Below are 24,357 nucleotides of genomic sequence, written 5' to 3' on the forward strand. Positions count from 1 at the left end.
TGTGTGTGTGTGTGTGTGTGTAGGTTTGGAGCAGAGCACCTCACATCATGGTGGTCCAGAGGCAGATCAAGAATGCCTGTGATGGCTAGCTTCCTTTCTCCCATAGTCTATTCACACCCCCCAGTCTATGGGATAGAGTCAAAAAATTGAGGGCAGGTCTCTCCCTCCTTAGTTAGCTTCTCTGGAAACACACACACACACACACACACACACACATATACACACACACACTTTAATAATCTAGATACTAATAAATTCTGCCAAACTTACACTCAGAATCAACCATGAGAGCAGAAAACTGCACACAGTTAAGGAAATTGGGTCTGGAGGGATTTCCAAAGCCCTTAGCTTGGCAGAGTGCGGAGGCCATGGAGTCTGACAGAATGCCTGATGGAAACACAGAGGATTTGGGTTCAATCCCAGCGTGCACATAGTGACTCATGACCCAGGGGATCTGGAACTACCTTCTGACCCCCTCAGGCACCAAGCATGGACACAGTGTGCATATATACATTTAAACAAAACACCATATACATAAAATAATAGTAATGAAAAGATTGTGTCTGTGGGAGATCCACAGATTTTCTTCCTGGCTTATTCTGTAAACAGTAGTGTAACAATCACTTACAGATCATTCCTGTTCTATTATGAACAACCCACAGATAATATCAGATGTGCAAAGAGGGTGTGTGTAAGCTATATCAGAATATGAGACCCTTGAGTGGCCATGGATTTTGATATGTACTGGAAAGTGTCTTAAAACCAATCTATTAGGAATACCAAAATATGGATATTTTTGTCTGTTATTATTAATTGGTGGTGGTGGTGGTGGTGGTGGGGTGTGTGTTTCATGGAGAGTTGCCAGATGGTAGGAAGCCATTGGATACTCAGTGGGGGTACAAACCACAAGAAGTCCAGCTGAGACAGTCTTTTAATAAGGCTTCATACAGTTGAATGCCCCAAAATGGCAGTTGCTTGGCTCAGAGAACAGTCAACAACAGTGTGTTGTATGTTTGGGCATGTTCATACCAAACCATGCATATAGAAGCCAGAGAAGAGCTTTGTGGAGTCCCACCTTTACATAGATCTGGGGGTCTAACTCAGTTCAGCAAGCACCTCTACCCACTGAGCAGTCTTGCTGAATTATTTATTAGCGATCAACAGCTAGTTAATACACTTGTCTCATTTGCTTCTGACCCCCATCCCAGCTTACCCCTAGTCTTACCTAAGACCTAGCACAGTAGAACTGGGTGATCAGTGGAGGCAGAACTGAGGTCAAGGTTGGGACAAGCAGGGGTCAGAGGGGTTCCATGCATGCCATTGATGCCATCAGAGATTAGCCAGGGCCCTCGGGCCTGCAGATGTCTCCTCTCCCTGGATATCGGACTGTCTGAGTGAAGATGAGCCACTCTGCTGCTGGGAGTGCCGGGGCTGTTGCCTGCCAGCTCTGTGATTCCCTTTCTCCCTTTGGAAATGAGATAAGGAGCCAGCTGCAGAAGCCTTTGGGACGCATAAAGGAAGGCTCGGTGGGGAGCACCCTGATCTCTCCCCCTGGGCTGAGATGGTAGGCAACAGTTCTCTGGTTGCACACCAGGTCAGGTGGCAGGGGTCTGATTCAAAGAACACAGCTGGTGTGCTGATGCACCAACTTGGGCACTCTTGGGGCAAGCGTTGCCCCAGAGGCTGTTGGTTCCTGTCTGCTATGCATAGAATGTTGCATTTTATAAGCTCAACAGGAAACCCCAACACTCTTCTTGGGCCACTCCATTATCTAGCCTGGGCACCTACCAACTCCATCATTGGAACAACTTAATGGTGGCTCATCTTGAAGCTGGCTTCCAGAGCTGTCCCACCTGCTTGAAAGCCTGCTGTGAATCCTTGATATCCCTGGAAAAAGAGTAAACTCTTCAGCTTTCACCTGCAGTCTTCTTCCTCCTTCCTTCACATTTCCTTTCTTCTGTCTCTCATCAATTATTAAAAACTGGGGGGCTTAGGATGGAGAAATGGCTCAGCAGTTAAGAGCATTGGTTGCTCTTGCAGAGAACATATGTTAATTCCTAACACCCGTGTGGCAGCTTGCCTGACAATCTCACTCTTGTTCTGTGGACTCTGGTGTCCTCTTCTGGCCTCTGCAGGTACTGCATGCATATACTGCTGCACAGACGTAGGCAAAACATTCCAAAAACCAAAGCAAAACAATAACCCTCAAACAGAACAAAATGGAGAAGAGCTGGAGGAGTCGCTCAAAGGTTAAAATTGTACTGCTTTTTCAGAAGACCACAAGAGACGGCTTCAGGGGATCTGACACCTCATATGCACATATTCACACACAAGCATGCATACACATAATTAAAAATAATAAATAATAAACCCAGGCTGGAGAGATGACTCAGTAGTTAAGAGTACTGACCACTCTTTCAGCAGTTCTGAGTTCAATTCCCAGCAACCGCATGGGAATTGAACACTACAACCATCTGTAATGGGATCTGATGCCCCCTTCTGGTGTGTCTGAAGATGGCAATGGTGTACTCAAATACAATAAATAAATAAATAAATAAATAAATAATAAACCCAACCCTCTAAATAAATAAATAAATCTTTAAAAATAACATAGTCAGGGCTGGAGACATGGCTCAACAGTTAAGAGCACTGACTGCTCTGCCAGAGGTCCTGAGTTCAATTCCCAGCAACCACATGGTGACTCATGACCATCTGTAATAGGATCTGATGCCCTCTTCTGGTGTGTCTGAAGATAGTTACAGTGTACTCACATATATTAAATAAATAAATCTTTTTAAAAAAAATAACCTAGTTGTTTATAGTAACACACACCTGCAATCCTAGCACTTGGAGGCTGAGGCAGGAGCACTGGCCATCTGTTTAAGACCAGCCTGGGCTACAAAACAACACCCTGTCTCAAGCAAAACAAAACAACCCTACTGTGTGCCAGGCACTTGTCTAGGCATGGCAGTCAACTATGCCCATAAGACTGGGTCCCTGTTCTTGAGGAGCCCACAGACAGGACATCCCAGACAGGAGGCACATCAGCAGCCGTACCCTCAAGAGCAGAGCTTGGCCAAGGGAGTCCTGGCAGAGCCTGGAAACTGAGGCTGCAGGCTGGATGCTGGAAACTTGAAGGGAGCAGAGATAGTTCTGAAAACACAGCAGTCCTGAGGCTGAGACTGTCTCATTGTGGCTTGCCCCTTCTACAGTTCATGTTAGAATCTGGGTCCCAGTGTAAGCATTCTGAGAGGTGGGGGGATCTATGTGTTTGATGATGTTGTGGGAGCCTGCCCACGCTGGGATCAGTGCAGTTTTCATGGGACAGAGTCAGCTCTTGCAAGAGTTCTGAAGCATCACCTGCCTTGTGCCTTTCTGCCCTCTGCCAAGACTCTCACAGGTGCAAATGCACATACATGTAAATTTCCCAAGCTCAGTGCCATAGTAACAGAAAACAGCCTAAAGCAGCCCACAGAGGGAAGAAAGAACATGTTCAATGCCACAAGAGGCTGTGCTGGATTCTTCCCAAGCACCGCCTGCAGCCATAGTGGATGTGTGCTGGGGAGGGAGAGTGGTGAATGAGGGTCTCATACAGGCAGTGTCAGCCCGTGAAGAGAGAGAGCCTTCCTGTTATGGATGTCACAAGCCCTGGATGACGGAAGTCTGAAATCAGGTTCTGAGCCACATCCCTTCTGAGGCTCTAGGTAGAACTTCCTTGTCTCTTGCTGCCTGCTGCTGATCCCCGTGCTTCTCTACATCCCTTGTCGTTCGGCCTCTCTCCAGTCCCTACCTGTAGTCACATGGCATTTCTCTTTTTTTAGTTCTCTGTTTTTGAGAGGCAGTTTCATATAGCCTAGGTTGGCCTCAAACTCCTTATGAATCCCAGGCTAGACTCAAACTCACAATCCTCCCTCTTCCACATGTCACTTACCAGGATTACAGGAGTGTGTGAACAGGGGTGTGTGCACAGGAGCGTGTGTACCACCGTGACTTGTTAATGTGGCACTAGCAACTGAGCCCAGGGTTTCCTGCATGCCAAGCAAGCACTGTGCCAGCTAAGCTACACCCTATCCTGTTTTGTGTTTATATTTTATTAAGTATTCTTTTTTATTTTATGTGTATGAATACTTTGCAGAAGAAGACTCCCCTTGAATTGGAGTTAGAGGTGGCTGTGAACCACCACATGCGTTCTGGGAACTAAATCTGAATCCTCTGGAAGAACTGCAAGTACTGTTAACTGCTGATCCATTTCTCCATTGCCTGCCTCAGACTCTTGTTGGGATTACAGGCGTACACTGCCTGTCCGTCCTCATTCTTTCATTTTTTTTTTTATAAGAACAACAGAGATATTAGATTAGGGGTTGTGAAATTACCTTATCCTAACTTGATTGTATCTATAAGATCCTGGTCAGAAGGAACCTCAACACCTTCTTTGGCATGATACAGAGAGGTGGTTTGTGAGGTTTTCTAATGCATGCAACTGTGACCCTGTTTTGGCGACATACAACAGATCAGGTCAACTTGCCTGGTTACTACAAGTGTGTGCTGACCTGCACAGCTAGGGATGGTACAGCAGGAGGAAACCAAACTCAATACCTTGCGCCCTCTGCTGTCCAGTAGCAGCAAAAGCATACTGGGGCCTGCAGAGCCATTTTGCAAATGCTTAGGTGCTTGGACCTCTCCTGCTGGACAGAGAGGTCAGTTCCCAGGCTGTGGATTTCCCTCCTTTAGCAGCAGATGGATCTAGGTTTCCAAGCTGTTTCCTCTCTGCCAGCCTTTCTCTGTGACTCTAAGATTTCTCAGCCTCTCTGAGTCTCCATCACTGCCTTGGGGAAGCAGCCAGGATCACCCATGTTCCCACAACTGCTCATGACCCAGCAACCAGCCATTCAAATATTAATTACATTAATAAATGTATGAATGACGGCAAAGCTCTTAGGATCAGGAGACAGTAAGAGCCAAGGGAGTGAATCATATTTCTGCTCTCTGCCAAGTTGTTCTCCATGAATCTTCAATGGTCCAGATATGTCAGTCACAACAATAGTTAATAATATAGTAACATGTACTAATAATTAATTGGCATTTCTAGGCTCTTTGAGGCCCAAAGAGATGTAATTATGAGGTTTCTTAATCCAAGGATACTATCATATTTACACCATAATAGTTCTGTAATTAGCAGATGCGGGGAAAATTAGCAGATAGATTTGGGGTAAAATGTATTTTCCTAGGAATAATCACTTGCATCAATTTTTTTTTTTAAAAAAAAAAAGACTGTGGTGTGTGCGAATGTGTGTGGATGCCTACAGAGGTCAGGAGAGGGTGTGGGATCCCCTGAAGTGAGAGTTATAGGAGGTTGTGGGTAACCGGTTGCCTGAAGTGGGTTCTGGGAGAGCAGCAAGTGCTCTTGACCTCTCCAGCCTCCGCCTCAGCCATGTTCTACTTGTTTTCCCTCTATAGGTTAAACTCTGGCTGTGTGAGTGGGGATGGCAGAGAATAGTATAACTTTACAAAGCCATGAAAGTGTGTGTGGTGGCTCTAGTGGGCTGGGGAGTCCAGGCCTTGTGTGGAAGGGTAAAGAGATCTGGGATAGGGAACGTTCAGGGACAGAACAAGAACAATCTCATAAGACAGGGGTAGGTAGATTTCTGTGAGTTCAAAGCCAACCAGGGCTTCATGATGAGATTGTCTTACAACAAAACAAACACACTCAGCCAGGACAGTATCAATATCCACTGAACAGCTGGCCTCCCTAACTTCTCTCCACATAGCTTGGGCCTGAAGCTTAATACCAAGAGACAGAATTAATCCAAACCCAGTGAGAGCTTATGATCTGACGGCTCTTAGGCGACATCAGAGTTCTGGCATTGGCACTTATTCACTCTGGGTAACTAAGTTCACCTTCTGAATTTTGGTTTATAAAACCAGGGAGTTGTTAGATATTTAGATTTGGTGTATCAACACTTAGATTGAACTTGGCACAAGAGAGTCCACAATTGTTACTTAGCTATGACTAGGGGTACTTTGCCCCTAGCTGGAATCTGAGACTCCTGTGTCCCTGAAAGGGTCCTGTTACCTGGGGGGCACCAGGTGCAGGGAGTCACAGCTAACTCTTTACCCAGAGGACAGCTTACCATGCTCAACTGACTTGGCAGCCATCTTCATCTCTGGGCACAAGCCACAAGAGGATTTAGACAAATGTGGGCTATTGGGTAGATGCCGGGTATCTTTGAGATGAAAAAGCAGCCGTGTGAAGCAGTCTGGGTGGCAGTGAGTGAAAGGGGCAGTGGAGGCAGAAGCTGCTAGTTGGAGGCCAGAAAGGGGCCATTGGGTACAGTGTGAAATGGGTACTGAATATGGAAAGGTAGTGGGGGAGGGGCTCCTTAGCACATGGTCCTGAATTTGATGTGACCCTCACCCAGCAAATTCCTCCTCCCTTAGGATGTCAGATACCACATCTGGAAAGGGACAGTAATTGTGTCTGCCTTAAAGAGTTACTACAGTCACTGTGAGAATTGGTGTGATGCAGGGCCTGCTGCCCATGCCCCATGAAGTGCTCCTGGCCTCCCTGTCACGTGCACACGTGCACACTTCATACAACATTTGTTTTTCATCTCTGCTCTAATCTGGTCGCCACTGCTGCCAAACAGCTCAGTAAGTACTTTTTAACCTAAGCAGTAAAATTGTCTCCTTCCTGATCTGGTCACATGAGATAATTAAAATCCCCAGGCCACTAAATGTTTGTGCTGAAATAATACCCACAAAGCACTCATCCATGGAAGGAGGGACATAACCAGTGCCCAGTCACACACATGACTTTCCATGTTTTGGCAGCTTGTGGAAGTCTCCGAACCACACACAACTTGAGCAAGTAACAAACACACCAGGTCCCTGCCCTCTGCTGCACTCCAGTCTATAGACGCCCTTCCAAAGGTCTCATCCCAGAGCCCCTCCAGTCACCACAGTGAGGCCGATTAACAAAAAACACATAAAATTTCTTTACTTCTGAGTCTCCCCTTGTAAGAGGAGGCTGGAAACAAAGGGGATTTAATTTTTAAAAAATGGCATAATTAGTTAAATACCTCTCTGTTAGGCCCTCTTGTGCAGAGAGACCAGTCCCAGACAGCTATGACCCTATAACCCTAAGGACCCCAGGGTGGCACTAGGCGTGGCTGGGGAAGGCTAGGTGCCAGAGCTTCCCTGCCTGGCCTTTCTGCTGCACGAAGCCAAACAGGAGGTAGACAGGGTTCGTCACCACCTTAGAAAGTCCCTAAGGGACTTCCAGAGCTTGGTGACCCAGAGATTGGCACCGAGGTCAGACAGGTACTGGATTTCGGGCGTGAGCATGCGCCGGCAGAGCTGCTCGTGTTGCGGCCCGATGCTCTTCTTGAGGTTGTAACCCAGGATGGACTTGATGCCCAGGGGCTGCCAGGGCTGCATGGCCGAGTCCTGGATGGCCTCGGCATTGACCGCTTGGCCGCCATCTATGCAGATGCGGCGCATGCGCTCGTTAGCTTGGCGCAACTCGGTCACCTCGCGCGCCATGCGCTCGTGCCCAAAGGCCTCCACTTTTCGCCAGAAGCTGGCGTTAAAGTGGCGGTAGAGGCGCACGTCCAGCAGGTTCCAGGCGGTGGCTCGGCGGTACAGCTCGCCCGAGAGCCTCGGCACCGGCGAGTCGCGCCGCGCGTTGAGCTTGAAGTAGAGCACGTCCTCCAGGTCCCAGCACAGCAGCTCCCGGAGCAGCACCAGGGATTCATCAAAGTACTCCTGCAACAGCACCAGGTGGAAGCGGCGCTCCACCTCCAGGATGTGCTCTTGCACGCGCGGGCTGCCCGGGTCCAGGCTACTATCGTAGCCCAGGTCGAAGAAGAGCAGGTTGCGGAGGTAGTGCGCGTTGTAGCTGCTGGGGTCGTAGTAGCGCTCGGGGTCCTGCAGGAACTCGGCCAGCTTGTCGCGGCTCGATAGCTTCCAGGTGAGCGGCACCAGGGATCCAAAGTAGTGGAAGGAGGACTCGAAGAGACGAGCGGGGTCGCGGATGACGGTGATGAAGGTGGCACCCGGCCGGACCAGCCCGCGCACCTCCTCGTAGTGGAAGCGCATGTGGTTGCAGATGATATTGAAGCATGCCCCGGGCCGGTAGTCCTGCACCAGGCTTCGTGCGAAGTATGACGGGTAGTGGAAGTCGTTGCGGCCATTGGGGAAGGCGAACTTGAGCTCGTGCTTCTGGCCGAAGCGGAAGAGGATGTTGATCAGCGTGCTGCTGGCGGTCTTGTGCGTCTTCATGAACACGATATCTCGCTGAGGTTGGCACCCTCTGGCAGAGACGTTGGCAGAAATGGCTGTCACTGGCTCATTGGGAACAGGGGAGCAGGGCGCTGCGGCCTCTGAGGTCCTGGGAAGAGACAGGCATGGAGAAGTCAGGAGGTTGCGGGTAACAGTGCCATCGGGGAGTTGGGCCTGAACTAGACCATTCAGGCAACCACAATCCTCTCATACAGCCCTGAAAGTTTAACCCTATTGCTTTATGGGTGCTAGAAAAACACTCTACTCGCTGAGCTGCAATTTCTCCTGCCCGAGACTGTTGAGGATTTGGTTTTTGTTTTGTTTTAAAATGATTTATTTTTATTTTCTATATATTGGTGTTCTACCTGCACTTATATCTGTGTGAGGGTGTCAGATCCTCTGGAACTGGAATTCCAGATAGCTGTGACCTGCCACTTGGGTGCTGGGAATTGAACCTGGGTCCTTTGGAAGAATATTAACAGCTGAGCTATCTCCTGAGCCCCTTGTTTTGTTTTGTTAAAATCAGTTATTGGCAACAACTTTTCAGATTACCTTAGTACCGCTAACTGAGGAGCAGGAGGCACCCAATCAATGCTGAGCGGCCTCATGAGATGGGAGAGCCTGGCTGCTTAGGAAGAGGGACACAGTCACAAAAGGCACAAGTTTGAAACGTTCGAATCCAGGCCCTTGTGCCTGATGGGTATTCTGGGACAAATCACAGTCCATCTCTATCCTGGACCCTACCGTGGTCCTGCTAGAGCCTCGGATTATAATTCAAGCCCTAGATACAGTGTTAAACGACTTTCCTCTGTGGACCAGGCTCTGCCCTTCATGCCACTCAAGCACGCACTGAAGCCTGAGTTGCACCAAGAGTTCTGCCAGAATGTCTGCCCCATACATCATGGTGCAGGTAATACCAAGTAGTTGTCCAATAGAAAGCTTCCACTGTAAATCATGAAGATGCTCCGCCCCACGCCCACTCTGACGTCACTCACGTGAAGGCCATGTTGGGATACAGTGGAGGTGCCACATAGGAGTACAGCAGCAACAGGAAACTGGTAAAGAGAGCTCCCAGCAGTAGTCCCTTGGCCTTGGACTTGCAGGGCTTCTTCGGTGGCAGAGTCATCTCAGGAAACAGCTAGGGACAGCACAGATGGAACAGAAGGGTCAAGACGTTGGTCCCAGGGAATCTCCATAGCTGCCAGGGCTCGAACAGCGGCTGCTTTTGCAGCTCTGTGGACTCCCAGGCAGGATCCTGACAGGGTCAGAACCTTAGAGAGGTAGAAGACAGCAGACTCAACTCAAGGAGAGCAAGAGAAATGGACAGAGAGAAAGGTCTGCCAAGAGTAGTTCTAACATTTAGCCAACTAGTGACACGGGTGATGACTTTGTAGACCTTTTGGGTTTTATAATAAATGCAATTTGAAAGACAAAAGGAGAAAAATCCCGTCTCAGCCCTAGGCCTCTCAGTTCATACTAGATAATCTTTTCTATTTCAAAGGGCAGGGCCAGCCTTCCCTGTCCCCTGTGCCACCTTCCCTGCTGGAACTTAATAAATAAATAAATAAATAAATAAATAAATAAATAAATAAATAAATACATTTAGTTGTATAGTTATGTTCCAAATACTGCATAAAATGTACATATTAAAAACTGCTGAGTCAGCTGGACAGTGGTGGTGCACACCTTTAGTTCCAGCCCTTTGTAGGCAGAGGCAGGCAGATCTCTGTAAGTTCGAGGCCAGCCTGATCTACAGAGGGAGTTCCAAGACAGCCAGGGCTACACAGAGAAACACTCTTAAAAACAAACAAACAGCCGGGCAGTGGTGGTGCATACCTTTAATCCCAGCACTTGGGAGGCAGAGGCAGGCAGATTTCTGAGTTCGAGGCCAGCTCGGTCTACAGAGTGAGTTTCAGGACAGCCAGGTCTACACAGAGAAACCCTGTCTTGAAAAACCAAAACCAAAACCAAACAAGCAAACAAAACTACTAACTCACTTTAACAAGGTGTCTTGGTGAGTTTTATAATGTGGACACAGTGGCTTTATCCACAGGAGACCGAGCTGTCAACAGTAGTGGCTGAAGTCCAAGCTGCTGGGGTAAGGGAACTTTTCCACGTCCCATAAGTGTACAAAAAAGACTGAAACTTTCCATTTCTCCCCTAGCTGATGTTTCCAAGCCTCCGAGGCTGCGGAAGGTCATACACACAGCCCTGTGACCACGCTCGTGGCATGTCCCCAAGTGCATGTGGAGGCAGCATTGCTAGGTGGCCTCCCTGAGAAAGTGACCTAAGGCACTCGTGACTGCCTGCTGAGAGAAGTCCTCCAGGCCCACCCCCAGAAATGGTGGCAGCAAGCTGTGAACCCTTGGCTTGTCAAATAAGAAGTCACCTCAAAGCAAAGAACAAAGTGAGGAAATAGGCAGAGGAAGAAGCCATACTGGAGGGAATCTTTCCTCTCCTGTGACAATGAGAGACTCATTGGGTAAGGCTGGGTAAGGGCTGGGGAGAGTGTTCCCAGAGGGCCAGTGATGCCAACTGAGGCTCACTAACATGCCACTGGTCTTTGGAAACACATGGACATACAAGTGTATAAAGTCATGTGTATTGAAGGTGTTCATGACAAGGTGATTAGAAAGGGAAAGTAGGAGAAACAATTTCAGTGAGCAGCAGCAAGGGACAAAAGGGACATCATATACACCAAACCCATTCCCAGAAGTCATCTATAGATGAAAGAAGGAAGGAAGGAAAGAAATAAAGAGAGAAAGAGAAAGAGAAAGAAAGAAAGAAAAGTCAGCCAACCATGAAAACACATGCTAGAAGCCCTGGTTCAAGTCCCCAGCAATGAAAACAAAGAAAAAAGAGAGAGCAAAGCCTGGCATCTGAGAGACTGGGTCAGTCTTAGCAGCAACAGAAGGCTAAAGAGATGGCTCAGTGGTGGTTAGGAGCACATGCTGGGCTGGAGTTTGGTTCCCAGCACCCACGTTAGGTGGCTCACAGCTGCCTGCAACTCCAGCTTCCAGGGAATATGATGGTCTCTTCTATACACCGTGGGCTTACACACAGAGAGAGAGAGAGAACAGAGAGAGAGAGAGAGAGAGAGAGAGAGAGAGAGAGAGAGAGAGAGAAAAGAGAGAGAGAGAGAGAGACAGAGAGAAAGACATGCAAACACACTTTAGAATTAATAAGTCTTAACTAGGCAAGATGATGCACACCTTTAATCCCAGCACTTGGGAGGCAGAGGCAGGCAGATTTCTGAGTTCGAGGCCAGCCTGGTCTACAGAGTGAGTTCCAGGACAGCCAGGACTATACAAAAGAAACCCTGTCATGGGGGAAAAAAATCCTTAAAACCAAAAACACCCTGGAAAAATTATTCTGGAATAATATACACTGCTCCTCCCAGTCCACACATGCACCAAGGTAACGTACACGAAAGCCTGGGCAGAAGCAAACGTCCACTGAAGGGCAGTGAAGAGTGCATGAGCCTCACCAAAGCTGCTTAGAGCCAGAGATGGTTCTGATCTGGCACTTTCTATTTTGAGTTACGTTCATCTGCATAAAGAGATATCTTAGAGGGCCTGGGAAAATGTCTAGCTGGCAAAAATCGTTGCTACTCAAGCATAAAGATGAATTCAATTTTCCTAACACCACATTAAAAACAAAAGCTAGCTGGAGGGCACATTTGTAATTCTAGTTCTGGGTAGGCAGAGTCGGGTGGCAGCTTAGTCGAGCGAGCATCAGGTTTAATACGAGACCCTGCCTCAAAAAGTAAGGGTGCGTGAAGCTGGGCATGGTGGAGCACACCCTTAATCCCAGGACTCAGGAGGCAGAGGCAGGGCATCTCTCATTCCGAGGTCGGCCTGGTCTACAGAGTGAGTTCCAGGACAGCCAGGGCTACACAGAGAAACCCTGTCTCAAAAATCAAAATAACAAAGGTAGAAAGCAATCAAAGAAGACATTTCATGTTGACCTTGGACTCCACATGCATGTATACACATATACACATGTTCATACTTATATGAACATGTGCAAACACTTGAAATCTCTTGGTAACAGAGAAAATCTAAACATGAAATTCATTTGTTATATATCTAAAATGCATAGCCAGAAAGAATTTTATATGCTATTTGTATTACACCAATGTTTTGACTGTGACTTAACATACAGTGTCAGCTGTGGAATTTTCCACTTGTGGCATCATGTGATATTCAAAAAGTTTCAGATTTTAGATCATCTTTAATTTCAGATTTTAGATTGAGGATCTCAACCTATGTTCTACATTTTCAGAGTCCAGTCCTCTGAGCCTATCTGGGGAGGGGTACAGAGAGAAATATTTCTCTAAATTAGTCAGTTTCACAACAGGTGTATTTCACATATACTATTTAACAGAGACAGGGACAATGAACTGCCTCTAGATCAGGTTTGGGGTTTTGTACCCTTCTCTCTCTCTCTCTCTCTCTCTCTCTCTCTCTCTCTCTCTCTCTCTCTCTCTCTCTCTCTCTCTCTTTTTCCCTAAGCAGTGCTAGGATTTGCCTAGGGCTTCCAGCATTCCAGGCAAGAATTCTCCACTGAGCTATGCACCTGCTCACAGTTTAAAGTTTACAAAGTGCATGTGACTGTAATCCTAGGGGATGAAAACCAAACCAAGCTAACAACAACAACAACAAACATAAAAAAAAATCTAGTCAGGACAGGGACCAGGAAAGAGAGGTATGGACCTCAGTATCTGGTTTATTGGTTGGTTGCTTGGTTGGTTGCTTGGTTGGTTGGTTGGTTGGTTGGTTGGTTGCTTGCTTGCTTGCTTGCTTGCTTGCTTGCTTGCTTGCTTGCTTGCTTGCTTTAGAAACAGGCCTCACTATGTAGTCCTGGCTATTCTGGAATTCACTCTGTAGACCAAGCTGCCTCAACTCATTGAGATCTACCTGCCTCTGTCTCCCCAGTGCTGGGATTAAAGGCAAGCGCAGTTAGACCCCTCAGGGCTGGTCTTTGACACTGACTTCAGACAAGCCAGAGATCCCCTGGGAGTGTTTCTCATCTATAAACTGGAGAGAAGCTGTAAAGGAGTCTGGCTGGACCCTGGGGAGCCTCCTGAGTGGTTGGCACACTGGTATCGCTCGGTGTTGGCTACAACCCTCATGAATTCTGGGCAAGGAGCAATGGTAGCAGACTGAGAAGAGCTGCTCTCTAATCAGCCTGGTGAGTTCCGGCCAGCCGCTAGCCTTTTGCTGAGGGTAGTGAGTGGGGCCTAGCAGAAAGCCAGCTCATAGAGCAAGGCTCAGGTCCGGAACAGACACTAAGCATCAGGTCCTAGTTTTTCTAGTGGTAGAGAAATGAAAATTCTCGTAGCTGGCTCTCTGCTAAGCCTGAGGGCCCACCCTGCCGCGCCCCACTCACCAGAGTACTTTCCGGAACTCCGAGTATCTTCGACAATGGAGGGCTACAGTGGAGGATTGACAGTAGGGGGCAGACCAGCATCCTAAGCTGCCAATCAGGGGCTTCCTGACCTCACCCAGGACAGTGTGCTCCCCCACCCGCGAAACATCACGGATTCACTCATTCTACTGTTTTAGGTTTTTCGAAACCTCACTAGGTCCCTGTGTACACTGAGCCCCATGGGGCTACTTGAGTCTCTGCTAGAAGCCAGGCCTGGGGCAGGAGGTTTTCCCACAGCAACTATGCGATTCCACTCAGGGGATGCCACTGTGTCGAACCATCGCCCCATTTTGTAGATGGGGAGAACGAGGTCAAATAGGTGACATGATTTGCTTAGGGTCACTCAGCGAGTAAGGGCAGGGTAGGATTTTGAGCCTGTGTTTGTGGATCTCCCATATGTAGCTTCTTACTTTGTATGTAGCAGCTCAAGCCTGAGGTAGCTGAAGCTGGAGGTGGGGGGAGGGAGGTGGGGGGAGGGAGGAGGGAGGAGGGAGGAGGGAGGAGGGGGCAGGAGTGAAAGATCAAGGCGTAGCCTGGGCTCTGTCCTAGAAACATAGAGCTGTCTGACCTCGGTGGGCAGAGCTGACAGCTAATATGAAGGGACCCTGGTGGCTGGTTCCTCTGGGCCAGCTTCTTGAGGTATTCAAGGCTCCTCACCCCCTTGCTGTCTGACCTCTGGGGGAAAAAACCCTGCTCTCTTGCATTTTAGTTTCCTCCTGCAGATGCTGGACACAAAGTAGCAAAGTCACTGGAAGAGCCTCTGAATAAACTAAGGCTAGAAACCGGCTGGTTAGTACCCAGGAGCCTGGCTTGAGGGAGAACAACCCCAAAGCTCCGTGGTTCCAATGACAGGTGATCAGAGTATTAATTATTAACAGCAGTGACAATTAGCCATTGTCATCTTTGTTGACCAGGGGCTCAGTCCTGCCTCACAGGAGAGGTACACCCCACACACACTTTGGATAACTGCAGGTGATTCATCCCAGAGATCCTTGAGCCTGGCACTTAGTGAATGTTTGGTAAATGACACCCCATGGCCTGGGCATCATGGGGAATAACACAGATAAGATCCTTAGCCAGGCAGCTACCACCTGGGTGAAAGCCACAAGGGAAGATAGTCTATGGGTAAGACAGGCGTACTTTGAGGGTCATGCATGACACATATGTCAAAGGCCCCATGAAGGTTTAGCCAAGTAACTCTGTGGTAAAGTTTGTTTAGCATGCATGAACCCCTGGGTTCTGTCCCCAGCACTAAGGATAGTGATGATGATGGTGGTGGTGGTGGTGGTGGTGGTGGTGGTGATGATGGGGGTTGATAATGACTAACGTATTCACTATCCCTTACCGGGTATGAGGCTGCAAGCCTGTGATCCAAGCACTCAGGAAACTGAGATCTTAGAAGCCAGAGAGAGTGGGCTACAGATCAAGACCTTGTCTTACAGAGACAAAGAAATAAACTTCCCATGCCTTGCCATGAGTGATCCAAACACAGATCTCACATGTGAAAATCACTCATACACAAGAACATGCATGTGATGGTGAGAATCAGTCACATACAAGAACATGCAAGTGAGAGAGAGAACACACAAGAGACCCAGAAAGAGCCAGAACCCAGGCTGGGTTCTGGTCTTAAGGCCCAGATCTGAAGCCAGGTATGGTGGTACACACCTGTAATCCCAACAGCTCAGGAGGCAGAGGCAGGAGGAGGGCGAGCTTGAGCAAAGACTTGGGCTGTACAGAGAAACCCTATTTCAGGAAACTAAGTACAAAGGCAAGACATCCCAGCTGGTAAAGGAGATAAAGGTGCCTGTTACCAAAACTGATAACCTAAGTTTGATCCCCAGGTCCCAGAAGTTGTACTCTGACCTCCACACTCTCACCTCTTCCCTGTAATAACTAGTTAAATATAATTTTAAGTGCCAACACACACACACACACACACACACACACACACACACACACACCAGCTTGCTGTATGCCCTAAGCAAGGCTGTTTCCTTCTGTGGGTTGTAACTTCTCCTCTAAAATAATACCAGTGTTCTGTCATCACGGATGCTCAATGTTTAGATGGAGCACACAAGCACAGGACTTGCACAGGGCAGACACTTACTGGGCTGGTCATTACCGTGCCGCTCCCAGGGTCCCAGGCTGGCCCCATTCTATTATGTACACACCAGCCCAAAACAGTCTGATAGAAAATGAGTGGCATTGAGAAGTAGGTTTCCAGAGAAGCAGGGAGGCCAAACCTCAGAGAAGGCAGCAATATCCTCAAGGTCACACAGCACAGGGGAAGCAGAAGGCATGACTAAAAAAAAAAAAAATTGGTTCTGTACCTCCTTCTGATCATGATGGTAACCGAGCCGGGCACTAGGATAGATGGCTCCCTTGTTCTTTCCCTCATTAATCCCTAGTTTCGTGTGCTAGCCAGCCATATCATCCTGATAATTGGGAGCAAGCCAAACCCAACATCCTCCAGGTCACCTAGGACCCTGCAGGACCAAAGGAAAAGCAGGACTCATCCACTACAACCTACACACTGTGAGACTTGCCAAGGATGGTAAAGCTGCCTGCGAGTGTTAGCACCACACAGACCCTCTGCTCTCCGTGCTGGATACAGGGGACACACTCACCTTGGACTGTGACTGGCTGCCCCTTTTCCTCTCCCAACACCCAGGCTGCCTCTGCAGTCAGAGACAAGAATGATACCCAGCAAGTTGCTGGCTGGCTCCTTCCACCCCCCACCCCCCAGTGCATGTGAATATTTATGAGCTCCTCCCTAGGAATAATGAATGGAATGCCCAGGTGCCAAGGTCTTCTTACTGTTCTCTGGCTAAAGACAGCCCTGGGTGATCCCTACCCTACCCTTCTTTAGCCCCCACAACAGCCAGGTAGCTCATTTACCCAAGAGCTCAGAAAGGTTTGAGGTGCCCTTGTGCCAAGGGCACAGGCACTGCAGGCTTGAAGGCAAAGGCTGTGGGGATAACTGGAAAGAGGTGAACTGATACACCTATGTGGGCAGCTTATTCAAACTTTCTGGCTGCTCTGTGGGTCAACTCCCCCTCTCAGGCCCACCATAAAAAAGAAACTAAGGTCCACAAATTTAGAGTATGGCGCAAAAAAGTCATAGGCCAAACATACACCTGCCAGTAGCTCAGACCTAAAGATACTAAGATGTACCAGACTTTTATTGGCCAATACAAGGTAATAGCTAACAAACTGAGGTGTCCAAAGGAAGCACAGTGTCTCTGAACATGAACTCCTTCATCAAAGAGTTCATGCCATGCTGGGCAGCCTGCCTGAGCAAATAATAGGGTCACACGCATACCTTAGACCCATTCTGCAGGTATGGGGCTGGCTGGAGATGGGGGGGGGCTTGGAGGGAGACAGTACCTAGTCTCCTAGCCTGAAACTCCCAGATCCCTAACCTGAAACTCAAGCTTAGCCAGCACGACAACCTTAGGTTTAGCTCAGTTTCCCGTTGGCTTTGTTCCTTATCAGAGGGACTTTGTTGCATCCATTCCTTCCTAGATGCTCACACTCTCATAACGGCTCAAGCAGAAGGCGCTAAAGACACAGGAAATCACAGCTAATAATAGCATAAAACCTGGGACAGTCAAGGTCATTCCCCACCACCAGTCTGTCTACAGAGGCTGTTTCTCTCAGTCTTAGCCTTCTAACATCTTAACAAAGTTCCTCCTAAGTCCTCTTTCCCTTTAAGGCTCTGTTTGCTGTTCGCAGTGTGTTATTCTGTTCCATCTCCAATGCTCTCTCACTTGAAGGTCCAGTTCTGAGACTCTTTCTCCTTATAATAACCAATCCTAAAGGATACATCCAGGTATGTCGGCTCTTTTTGAGGCCCACCCTGACTGGGAGACAGTTTTACTTTTTTTCTTTTTGAGGACTACCTTGACTGGAAGACAGTTTTACTTTTTTCCTAATATGCATCGGCTTTTCTGTCTTCTGGGCTGACTTAGTTTGAAGGCAGCTTTATGGTGTCAATCAGACAGCAAGAATGTGACTTAGGCCTCCATCTGTCTATGCAGGTGGTTGCCAATTGATATAGGAGTGTCTAGTCAGCAGTGGGAATACCATCCCCAGGTGAGAGGGCCTGGAAAGGTTGCTTAACATGATCTAGGAAGTAAGGCATTAAACAGTATTTTCTGCTTTAAACCCTGTCTTGGCATCCCCAATGATGAACTGTAACTTAGAAGCTAAAATAAACCCTTTCTCTCTCATGTTGCTTTTCTTTGGCCACGGTGTTTATTACAAGCAACAGAAATCTAACTAGAACAGAAACAGGTACCAGAAAACACACACACACACACACACACACACACACACACACACATATATATGAATGACAGACCTGACTGTAGGCCTTGTAGGTTTTTTTTTGTTGTTGTTGTTTTGGGAAGTGTGTATTTGGAACTTTGGGTGAGAAGAACCACAGAGTGCTCAGAGTTGATGGTCTATCTGGTCTGTGAGAAGTTGGACCATAAGATAACGCTAAGAGAAATTTAGACAGTGGAAACATGGCCAATGAAATTCACTCAGGGCTGTTTGAGTGATATTTTAGATTAAGAATTTGTGAAAGGGCTGGAGAGATGGCTCCTTGGTTAAGAGAACTGGCTGCTCTTATAGAAGACCTGATTCAATTCCTAGCAACCACATGGTGGCTCACAACCATCTATAATGAGATCTGATGCCCTCTTTTGGTGTGTCTGAAGAGAGTGACAGTGTACTCACATATATAAAATAAACAAATCTTAAAAAAAAAGTTTAAAAAAATCTGTGGAAGCTTTGCTTTAGTGGGACAATTGATGCTTGTTAGCCAGGGCTGAGAAATCAGGTGTAATTAAGAAGAGACCAGCATCATTGAGGCAAATTCCTCAGGGTTAGCACACAGAAGCTATGGTGCAGGAAACCCAATGCTGCATCTCAAGCTGATAACCAAATATCTGTAGGGAGTTTTTATCATGTGAGAGGGCTCAGCCCACTGCAGGCAGTATCATCCCTAGGCAGAAAGCAAACTAGAATAGACCTTTTATGTTCATTTCACAGACAAGGAAACTGAGGACCAGATGTTAAAAGAGCTGCCTTGTTACTCACTGTAAAGAATGGATGTATTCATAAGAGCAAACTGTACATCTGTACTTAGATTAAAGGTCCTGAGATGGTACCAAATGTAAAGTATACTTCCCCAGGGAATGTGGTCATTTACTATCAATGACACAATTTGATTCTTTATACATAATGTAAATATATATGTGTTCATATTTTACCAGAATCTATATTACTTCGGGAAATAGTAAAACCTTATAAATAATGGGCCAGCAAAATGTCTCAGCAGGCAAAGGTGTTTGCACCAAGCCTGATAACCTGAGTTTGATCTCTAGAACCCACATGGTGGAGAGAAAGCCAATTCTTGGAAGTTGCCTTCTGACCTATGAGAGAATGTGTGCACGCATGAACACACACACACACACACACACACACACACACACACACACATTTGGGGCACACCTCATGTTTCTAAGGCAGGCATACTGCTCTTTCCAAACCCTAGTGTCCACAATGGAAGCATAGCTAATGGCAGAACAGAGTTGGGAAGTGTGGGGCACACGGGACCTCTTTCTGAGAGTGACTTACAAAGGTCCAGACACTTCTTCACTTTGAGGCTCTCTGGAGTGGGGTACTAGAGCAGAGATGCGGAGTGTTGCCTAGCAGTGGCATTTTATCTGGACCCTAACTTGTTGGCTCACAGGACTCCATCTTCTCACCCTCACTCTCCCATGGCTGGAGCTTTGATGCCAATGGTTCTAGGCTTGGCTCTCATGATTTGGAAGACAGTTCTTGTCAGGAACCATAACAGAACAAGCTCAATACTAGCAGGTGATCTTCCTGAGATGGTCTGCTTCGGATTATTATATAACCAGCAACAGATTCACTCTTATTAAAGGCAAGGCCATAAGAGAATTCATTTTAGGAAAGATTCCTGCTATTAATATGCTTTTCCTGTTATTATTAAACATATATAACAATAATTAGGTATTAGCTTACCCCTTTGGAGAAATCTCTGCAGATCCATGAAGATGTACTGTCTTGTAATGATGCTATATAGACAAATAGATGACTTAAGTCTTAATGATGATTCTATAAGAATTCCTAAAATTGTATCAGTGATTACTAAGCTCTTTAATAGTGGGACTGCTATTAGGTCCTTTTCCAATAGTCAAAACTGCAATGAGAACTCTGCCAGTCTCCCAAGTGTCACCAGTTAATTGCTCTTAGATAGTGACCAGATTTCTCCTACTCAGAGCACATTCCAAGAAATTGTAAAACAACCAAAGGTCAGTCGTACAAAGGGAACTATCAATTTATTATAGATGCTAGGACAGAAGGTAAAATATTGATTGGGTTTATCTATACAACACTTCACTAATAACTTAGTTATGGTTTTAACCCTTCAGTAAACCTGTGGCGCTGAGACAGGTGATGGATGTTTAGCCAGATAATTACTCCTTATGGACATGCATGTAAACATTCTATTGTAAACTTCTATTTCAATTTATGATTTGATTTTTTGTGTGAACTTGTGATTTTTTGGAGGGGGGACTTTGTTGTGAACTTTTTAACATGTGATCATGTATTCTGAAAGATGTATAAGTACTGAGGACAAAGAGATGAGAGGAGAGAGAGAAGGGTTTTTTCCCTTTCCCCTGCTTAGGACCTTTCCGCTTATCCCCTTAGATAGCTTTCATGGAAAACTTTTTACAACTTAATAATAAATGCTATAATCACTTTTCTAAGTGTCCTCTTTTCTTCCTGTGACTTCCAACTAGCAGGCTGAAAGTTAGAGCCACATAGTGTCTGCTGAGATAGAACAAAGGCCACACTGCTGAATCCTCGATGTTAGGCTACAGGTGTCAATCGCCTAAGCCAGCAGCCTTTTACCCTCAGAAAGAGCAAGAAAGTTTTTAGGATTTTTTTTTTTTATAAGTTATCAGCATTTCAGTATAGTTAGAAAGCTAGAACGTCCAGAGACCTTCAGACTTTAGAGCCACACACAGTCCTACTCTGCGCCCCCCACCACTACCCTCTCCAGGTTGGGAGGCTCCTGACAAGTTCTTAATGTTACAGTGTCACCTGTACCTTCCTCTCTTTTCCATTCTCTCAGGTGTCCTCCTCCTTCTTTTCCTTTCTTTGTGTGTGAGTGTGTGTGTGCACGCGTGTGCACTCCTTGTGTAGACCAGCTCACTATGCTCCTGACTGACTTCAAACTGGTGATCCTCCTGCTCAGATTCCCAAATGTTAGAAATATAAGCATGTGTCACAGTGCCTAGCAACCTATGGTTTCAAAGGGCAATCACACAATCGTAACACACACCCTTGTTGAGCACTTGGCACTCAACAGAATCTATCAGCTAGCCCTAAGTAACAGGTGGAGAAATGGGCCCAGTAACTGAGGTAAAGCTAGAACTTGAAGCACATTCACAGCTCTGTCTGAGACAATACCCTGCTCATGCAAAACTACTGGCCTTCCTGGTAGCTGATCCAAATACCCAAAGCAGTTCTAGTGGGAAGTGGCAAATCCCAGATGTCAACAAAAAATCAAACCACTCCATTAATCCTCCCCCACCTTTCCTGACCCAGGGAGGGGTCAGTAATAAATATTGAGACTATATACTAGTCACAGTCTGAAGATGTACTTGATTGTGTTAACACATGGTATGGTAGAAAAGTTTTATGGAGGCACTGCAGATGCCACACACAGTGCCCTGGATAAGCACACCCACTGTCCACTTCCAGACTCAGGATGCCCTTAATACAATTCTGCTCCTGAGTTCTGGAACAGGGTGATCTCTGGCAAGAAATTGCTTCTATCCTAACACTTAAAGACACAGCTATGCTCTCTGTCTCTTTGGGAAGATCCAAAAGTGAGAGGTGCAGAGTCTTTAGTCTGGTTTGTCCAGTGGATCTGGTTATGATAATAGACTTGCCACCCCATCTTTTCAATGATCTATGTTTCTCATGTTTTATACCCAACTTTCCTCGACACTCACATTCAACACCCAGTAAAACTTGAGGCAGACAGGGAATGTCACAGAAAGGATATAACTGTGGGCCTAACCTCCCTGCCCTGGAGAGAGCTCTCCAATCTGGTAACCTTTCGGGGGTACTTCTGCTCCATCCTGCCATGTCCTCTCTAGAGTCATTCATATTTCATGGAGTCAAACCAAAGCAAAAAGCTTGTCACAAGCCACAGAGGAGGCCATTCTCTCCTGCACAGGCTCCTTTACTCTTCCTTGGAGCCCAGTGACAGGTACTGTGAGTGACAGATTCATCTCGTATGAGAATTTAGCGCAGAACCCAGGAAGCAAAGGAGATGCCGAGGAAGGCATCTTTTCTACAGTTTGGGCAAGAGGAGTTCTGGGTGGGGCTGGGATCCTGAGATAGGGACCAAAACAAACAAACAAACAAACACCCAACTGTGATTTTCAGTGAACTCAGCCACTTCTGAACAGTGTGACCTTCAGCAAGTCACTGACTCCTTCAGCCTCAGTATCTTCCCTCTAGATAAGTAGCAATGATGCCTGTAGGCACAGTGCAGATCAGCTAGGGGTGCCTGCGCTGCCTCTGGACCTCAAGAGGTCATCTCCTCCAAAGAGGAAGAGATTGATTTCTTCTGATTGGCTCTCCCTCCAGATTTCCATGGCATCCTCACTATTACCCTAGTAACCTCGGGTGTCAGGTGTCAGCTCCTGCAGCCAGATGTGTGCCTATCACCACAGACAGCTCGGGAAGGAGGGGGGCTCCGCTGAGAAAATAAAGCTCATGCTCTGTGCTGGCCTCTCACTAAGAGAGGAGACCAACCTGAGATCCCTTTATGGACCACTGGCCCATGGCTCCGGAATTGTGCAGTTGCATATAGTAAGTACTTTTCCTATCCTAACTAGAGAAGTCTCTCCTTCGTGGCCTCACTTCCTCAGGGACACACATCCGAGAGGCCTTCCCCAAGCACAAGAGTCTGTCACTGCCCAAGACCCCAGTTTCTGCTCTGACAGCCTCTTCTGGGAGAGCAGGTAAGGAGCGGGGAGATTCCTGCCTTCTTCACTAAGGCCAGGCCACAAAGTCCAAGAGGATTAATTATTAACGAACTCAGTTTTCAGCAGAGCGCAACAGCTAGCCTTCTCAAGCCCCACCCACCCCATTTTCAGGGACTCTGGGGTCCAGGGAGGAGGGGGACCCAGAGCAGGGCAAGCAACCAGCCAGAGCCTGCAGGGCACAGTGTCGGTGAAGCAGCTCTGCAGCATTTCTATACCCGTTGCTGGGCAAGCACGATCGATAGATCCCAGTTTGGCTACTGGGGTAGTGTAGGCTGGATGTTTAGGAAGTAGGCTGAGGCAGGGCACAGCCAGCTGTGAGTGCAAGACCTCCCGACATACCTTAGCCCTGTTCTCCTTGGGCTCCGGGTAGCAGGGGTCGGCCCCGGCCCCCGCCGCCGTGGCGCTCACTGGGCGGCGGGGCGCACTCGCTGGGACCCGGCGCGCTGGCAGGCCTGGTCCATGCCCCCGCCCCGCCGCCGCAGCGGCTACCGCATCCGCTCTCAACACACTCGCCAGGTGAGGCCAGCAGCCTGGGCCGGCCCCTGACGCCAGGGCCAATGGGCGCCACGGCCCCCTCCCTCCTCCCCCGTCCTGTCCACTGCGCGCCTGCCCAAGAGGCACAGAAGCTGTATTCAGCTCCCTGGGGCGCAATATCGCGCCCCCGCCTCTGGGCCAACAAGGCCTATTTGTCTCCAATGGGCCAAGGGGTCCATTGTCCTACGGCCAGCCCAGAAGGGGAATAGAGGGTGCCTGGGGCTTGGTGGTAGTGTTGGGGAGGGGAGCCTGGGCTCCGGAGAAAGGGGGCAGGACTAGTTGCCTGCCTTTTATGGACAGCACTGGAGCTCCTCAGGATCCAATGGATCCTAGGTCTTCCTGACTCCCTCTGATGAGCCAGGAACACATTTGTGGTAACCGAGGAAACAGGTGAAGAGCCAGGATCCTTGGACCGACTCAGGGTCACTTGCACGGTTCAGCTAGCTTTTCTCCTAAGGATACCTCCTCAAGAGGTCTGGGCAATAGGAAGTAGGTGCCTGTCTGGGTTTAGGCTGTCCTTCATCCTAAAGGAAAATCAAGGATGCGAACTAGTCTGGAATTAGCCCCAGCTGTAGGCAGTGCAGAACCAGCTGGCCATCCAGCGGAGCACCGGCCAAGTCAGAGTCCCACTGCCCCCGACATTTCTAGGCAACCCTGGAATGGGGAAAATTCCACATCAGACTGGCTGCCAGGCATTCTTCCATATCTGATGGGCTTGCCTTTCTTTGTCCATGTGGGCCCTAGAGACACATATACCCATGCAGCTCACCTCCTAGGCCATGACTTTGTTCCTGCCTCTCCCAACTGCCATGCCAGAACATGGCATCAGATAGAGCCCCCTCATTCCACATACACAGTGAAACCACCAGTTTGGGGTACCTTGGGGTCCACAAGCCAAAGCCTGCCAAAACTCTTGACTTCCTCTTCAGGTGAGGTGCAGCCACTGCTGCACAAATTCCACATGCAAGGCCAATAAAAAACAGGCCTGTAAGGCCATCAGGTCCTT

General features: G+C 47.9%; 1 protein-coding gene across 4 annotated transcripts; it reads right to left on the reverse strand.

Moving 5' to 3' along the window:
- Positions 1-6,971: 6,971 nt before the first annotated feature.
- On the reverse strand, positions 6,972-23,340 carry Gal3st1 (galactose-3-O-sulfotransferase 1). Of its 4 annotated transcripts, XM_076938225.1 has the most exons (4): positions 23,157-23,340; positions 19,771-19,823; positions 9,276-9,418; positions 6,972-8,389 (listed from the first exon to the last, which is right to left on the reverse strand). In XM_076938225.1, exons 3-4 carry the CDS (start codon positions 9,404-9,406, stop codon positions 7,249-7,251), a joined length of 1,272 nt encoding a protein of 423 aa, XP_076794340.1. In that variant the 5' UTR covers positions 9,407-9,418; positions 19,771-19,823; positions 23,157-23,340; the 3' UTR covers positions 6,972-7,248. The 4 variants fall into 4 exon arrangements, with proteins under 4 accessions (XP_076794340.1, XP_034364985.1, XP_076794341.1 ...); XM_034509094.2 differs by lacking the exon at positions 19,771-19,823 and having other exon boundaries at positions 23,157-23,339; XM_076938226.1 differs by lacking the exons at positions 19,771-19,823; positions 23,157-23,340 and adding an exon at positions 16,341-16,438.
- Positions 23,341-24,357: the final 1,017 nt, after the last annotated feature.

This window comes from Arvicanthis niloticus, chromosome 7, assembly GCF_011762505.2.
Source record: "Arvicanthis niloticus isolate mArvNil1 chromosome 7, mArvNil1.pat.X, whole genome shotgun sequence".
In the NCBI taxonomy this organism is placed as follows: Eukaryota; Metazoa; Chordata; class Mammalia; order Rodentia; family Muridae; genus Arvicanthis; species Arvicanthis niloticus.

Excerpts from the sequence above, each read along its gene's own strand:
- Gal3st1 (XM_076938224.1), bottom strand. The coding sequence starts at position 15,919 with ATGCCACTCATTTTCTATCAGACTGTTTTGGGCTGGTGTGTACATAAT. Across the intron at positions 9,419-15,820 it reads GCACGGTAATGACCAGCCCA|CTGTTTCCTGAGATGACTCT; the intron begins GTAAGTGTCTGC and ends TGCTGTCCCTAG. Across the intron at positions 8,390-9,275 it reads TATCCCAACATGGCCTTCAC|GACCTCAGAGGCCGCAGCGC; the intron begins GTGAGTGACGTC and ends GTCTCTTCCCAG.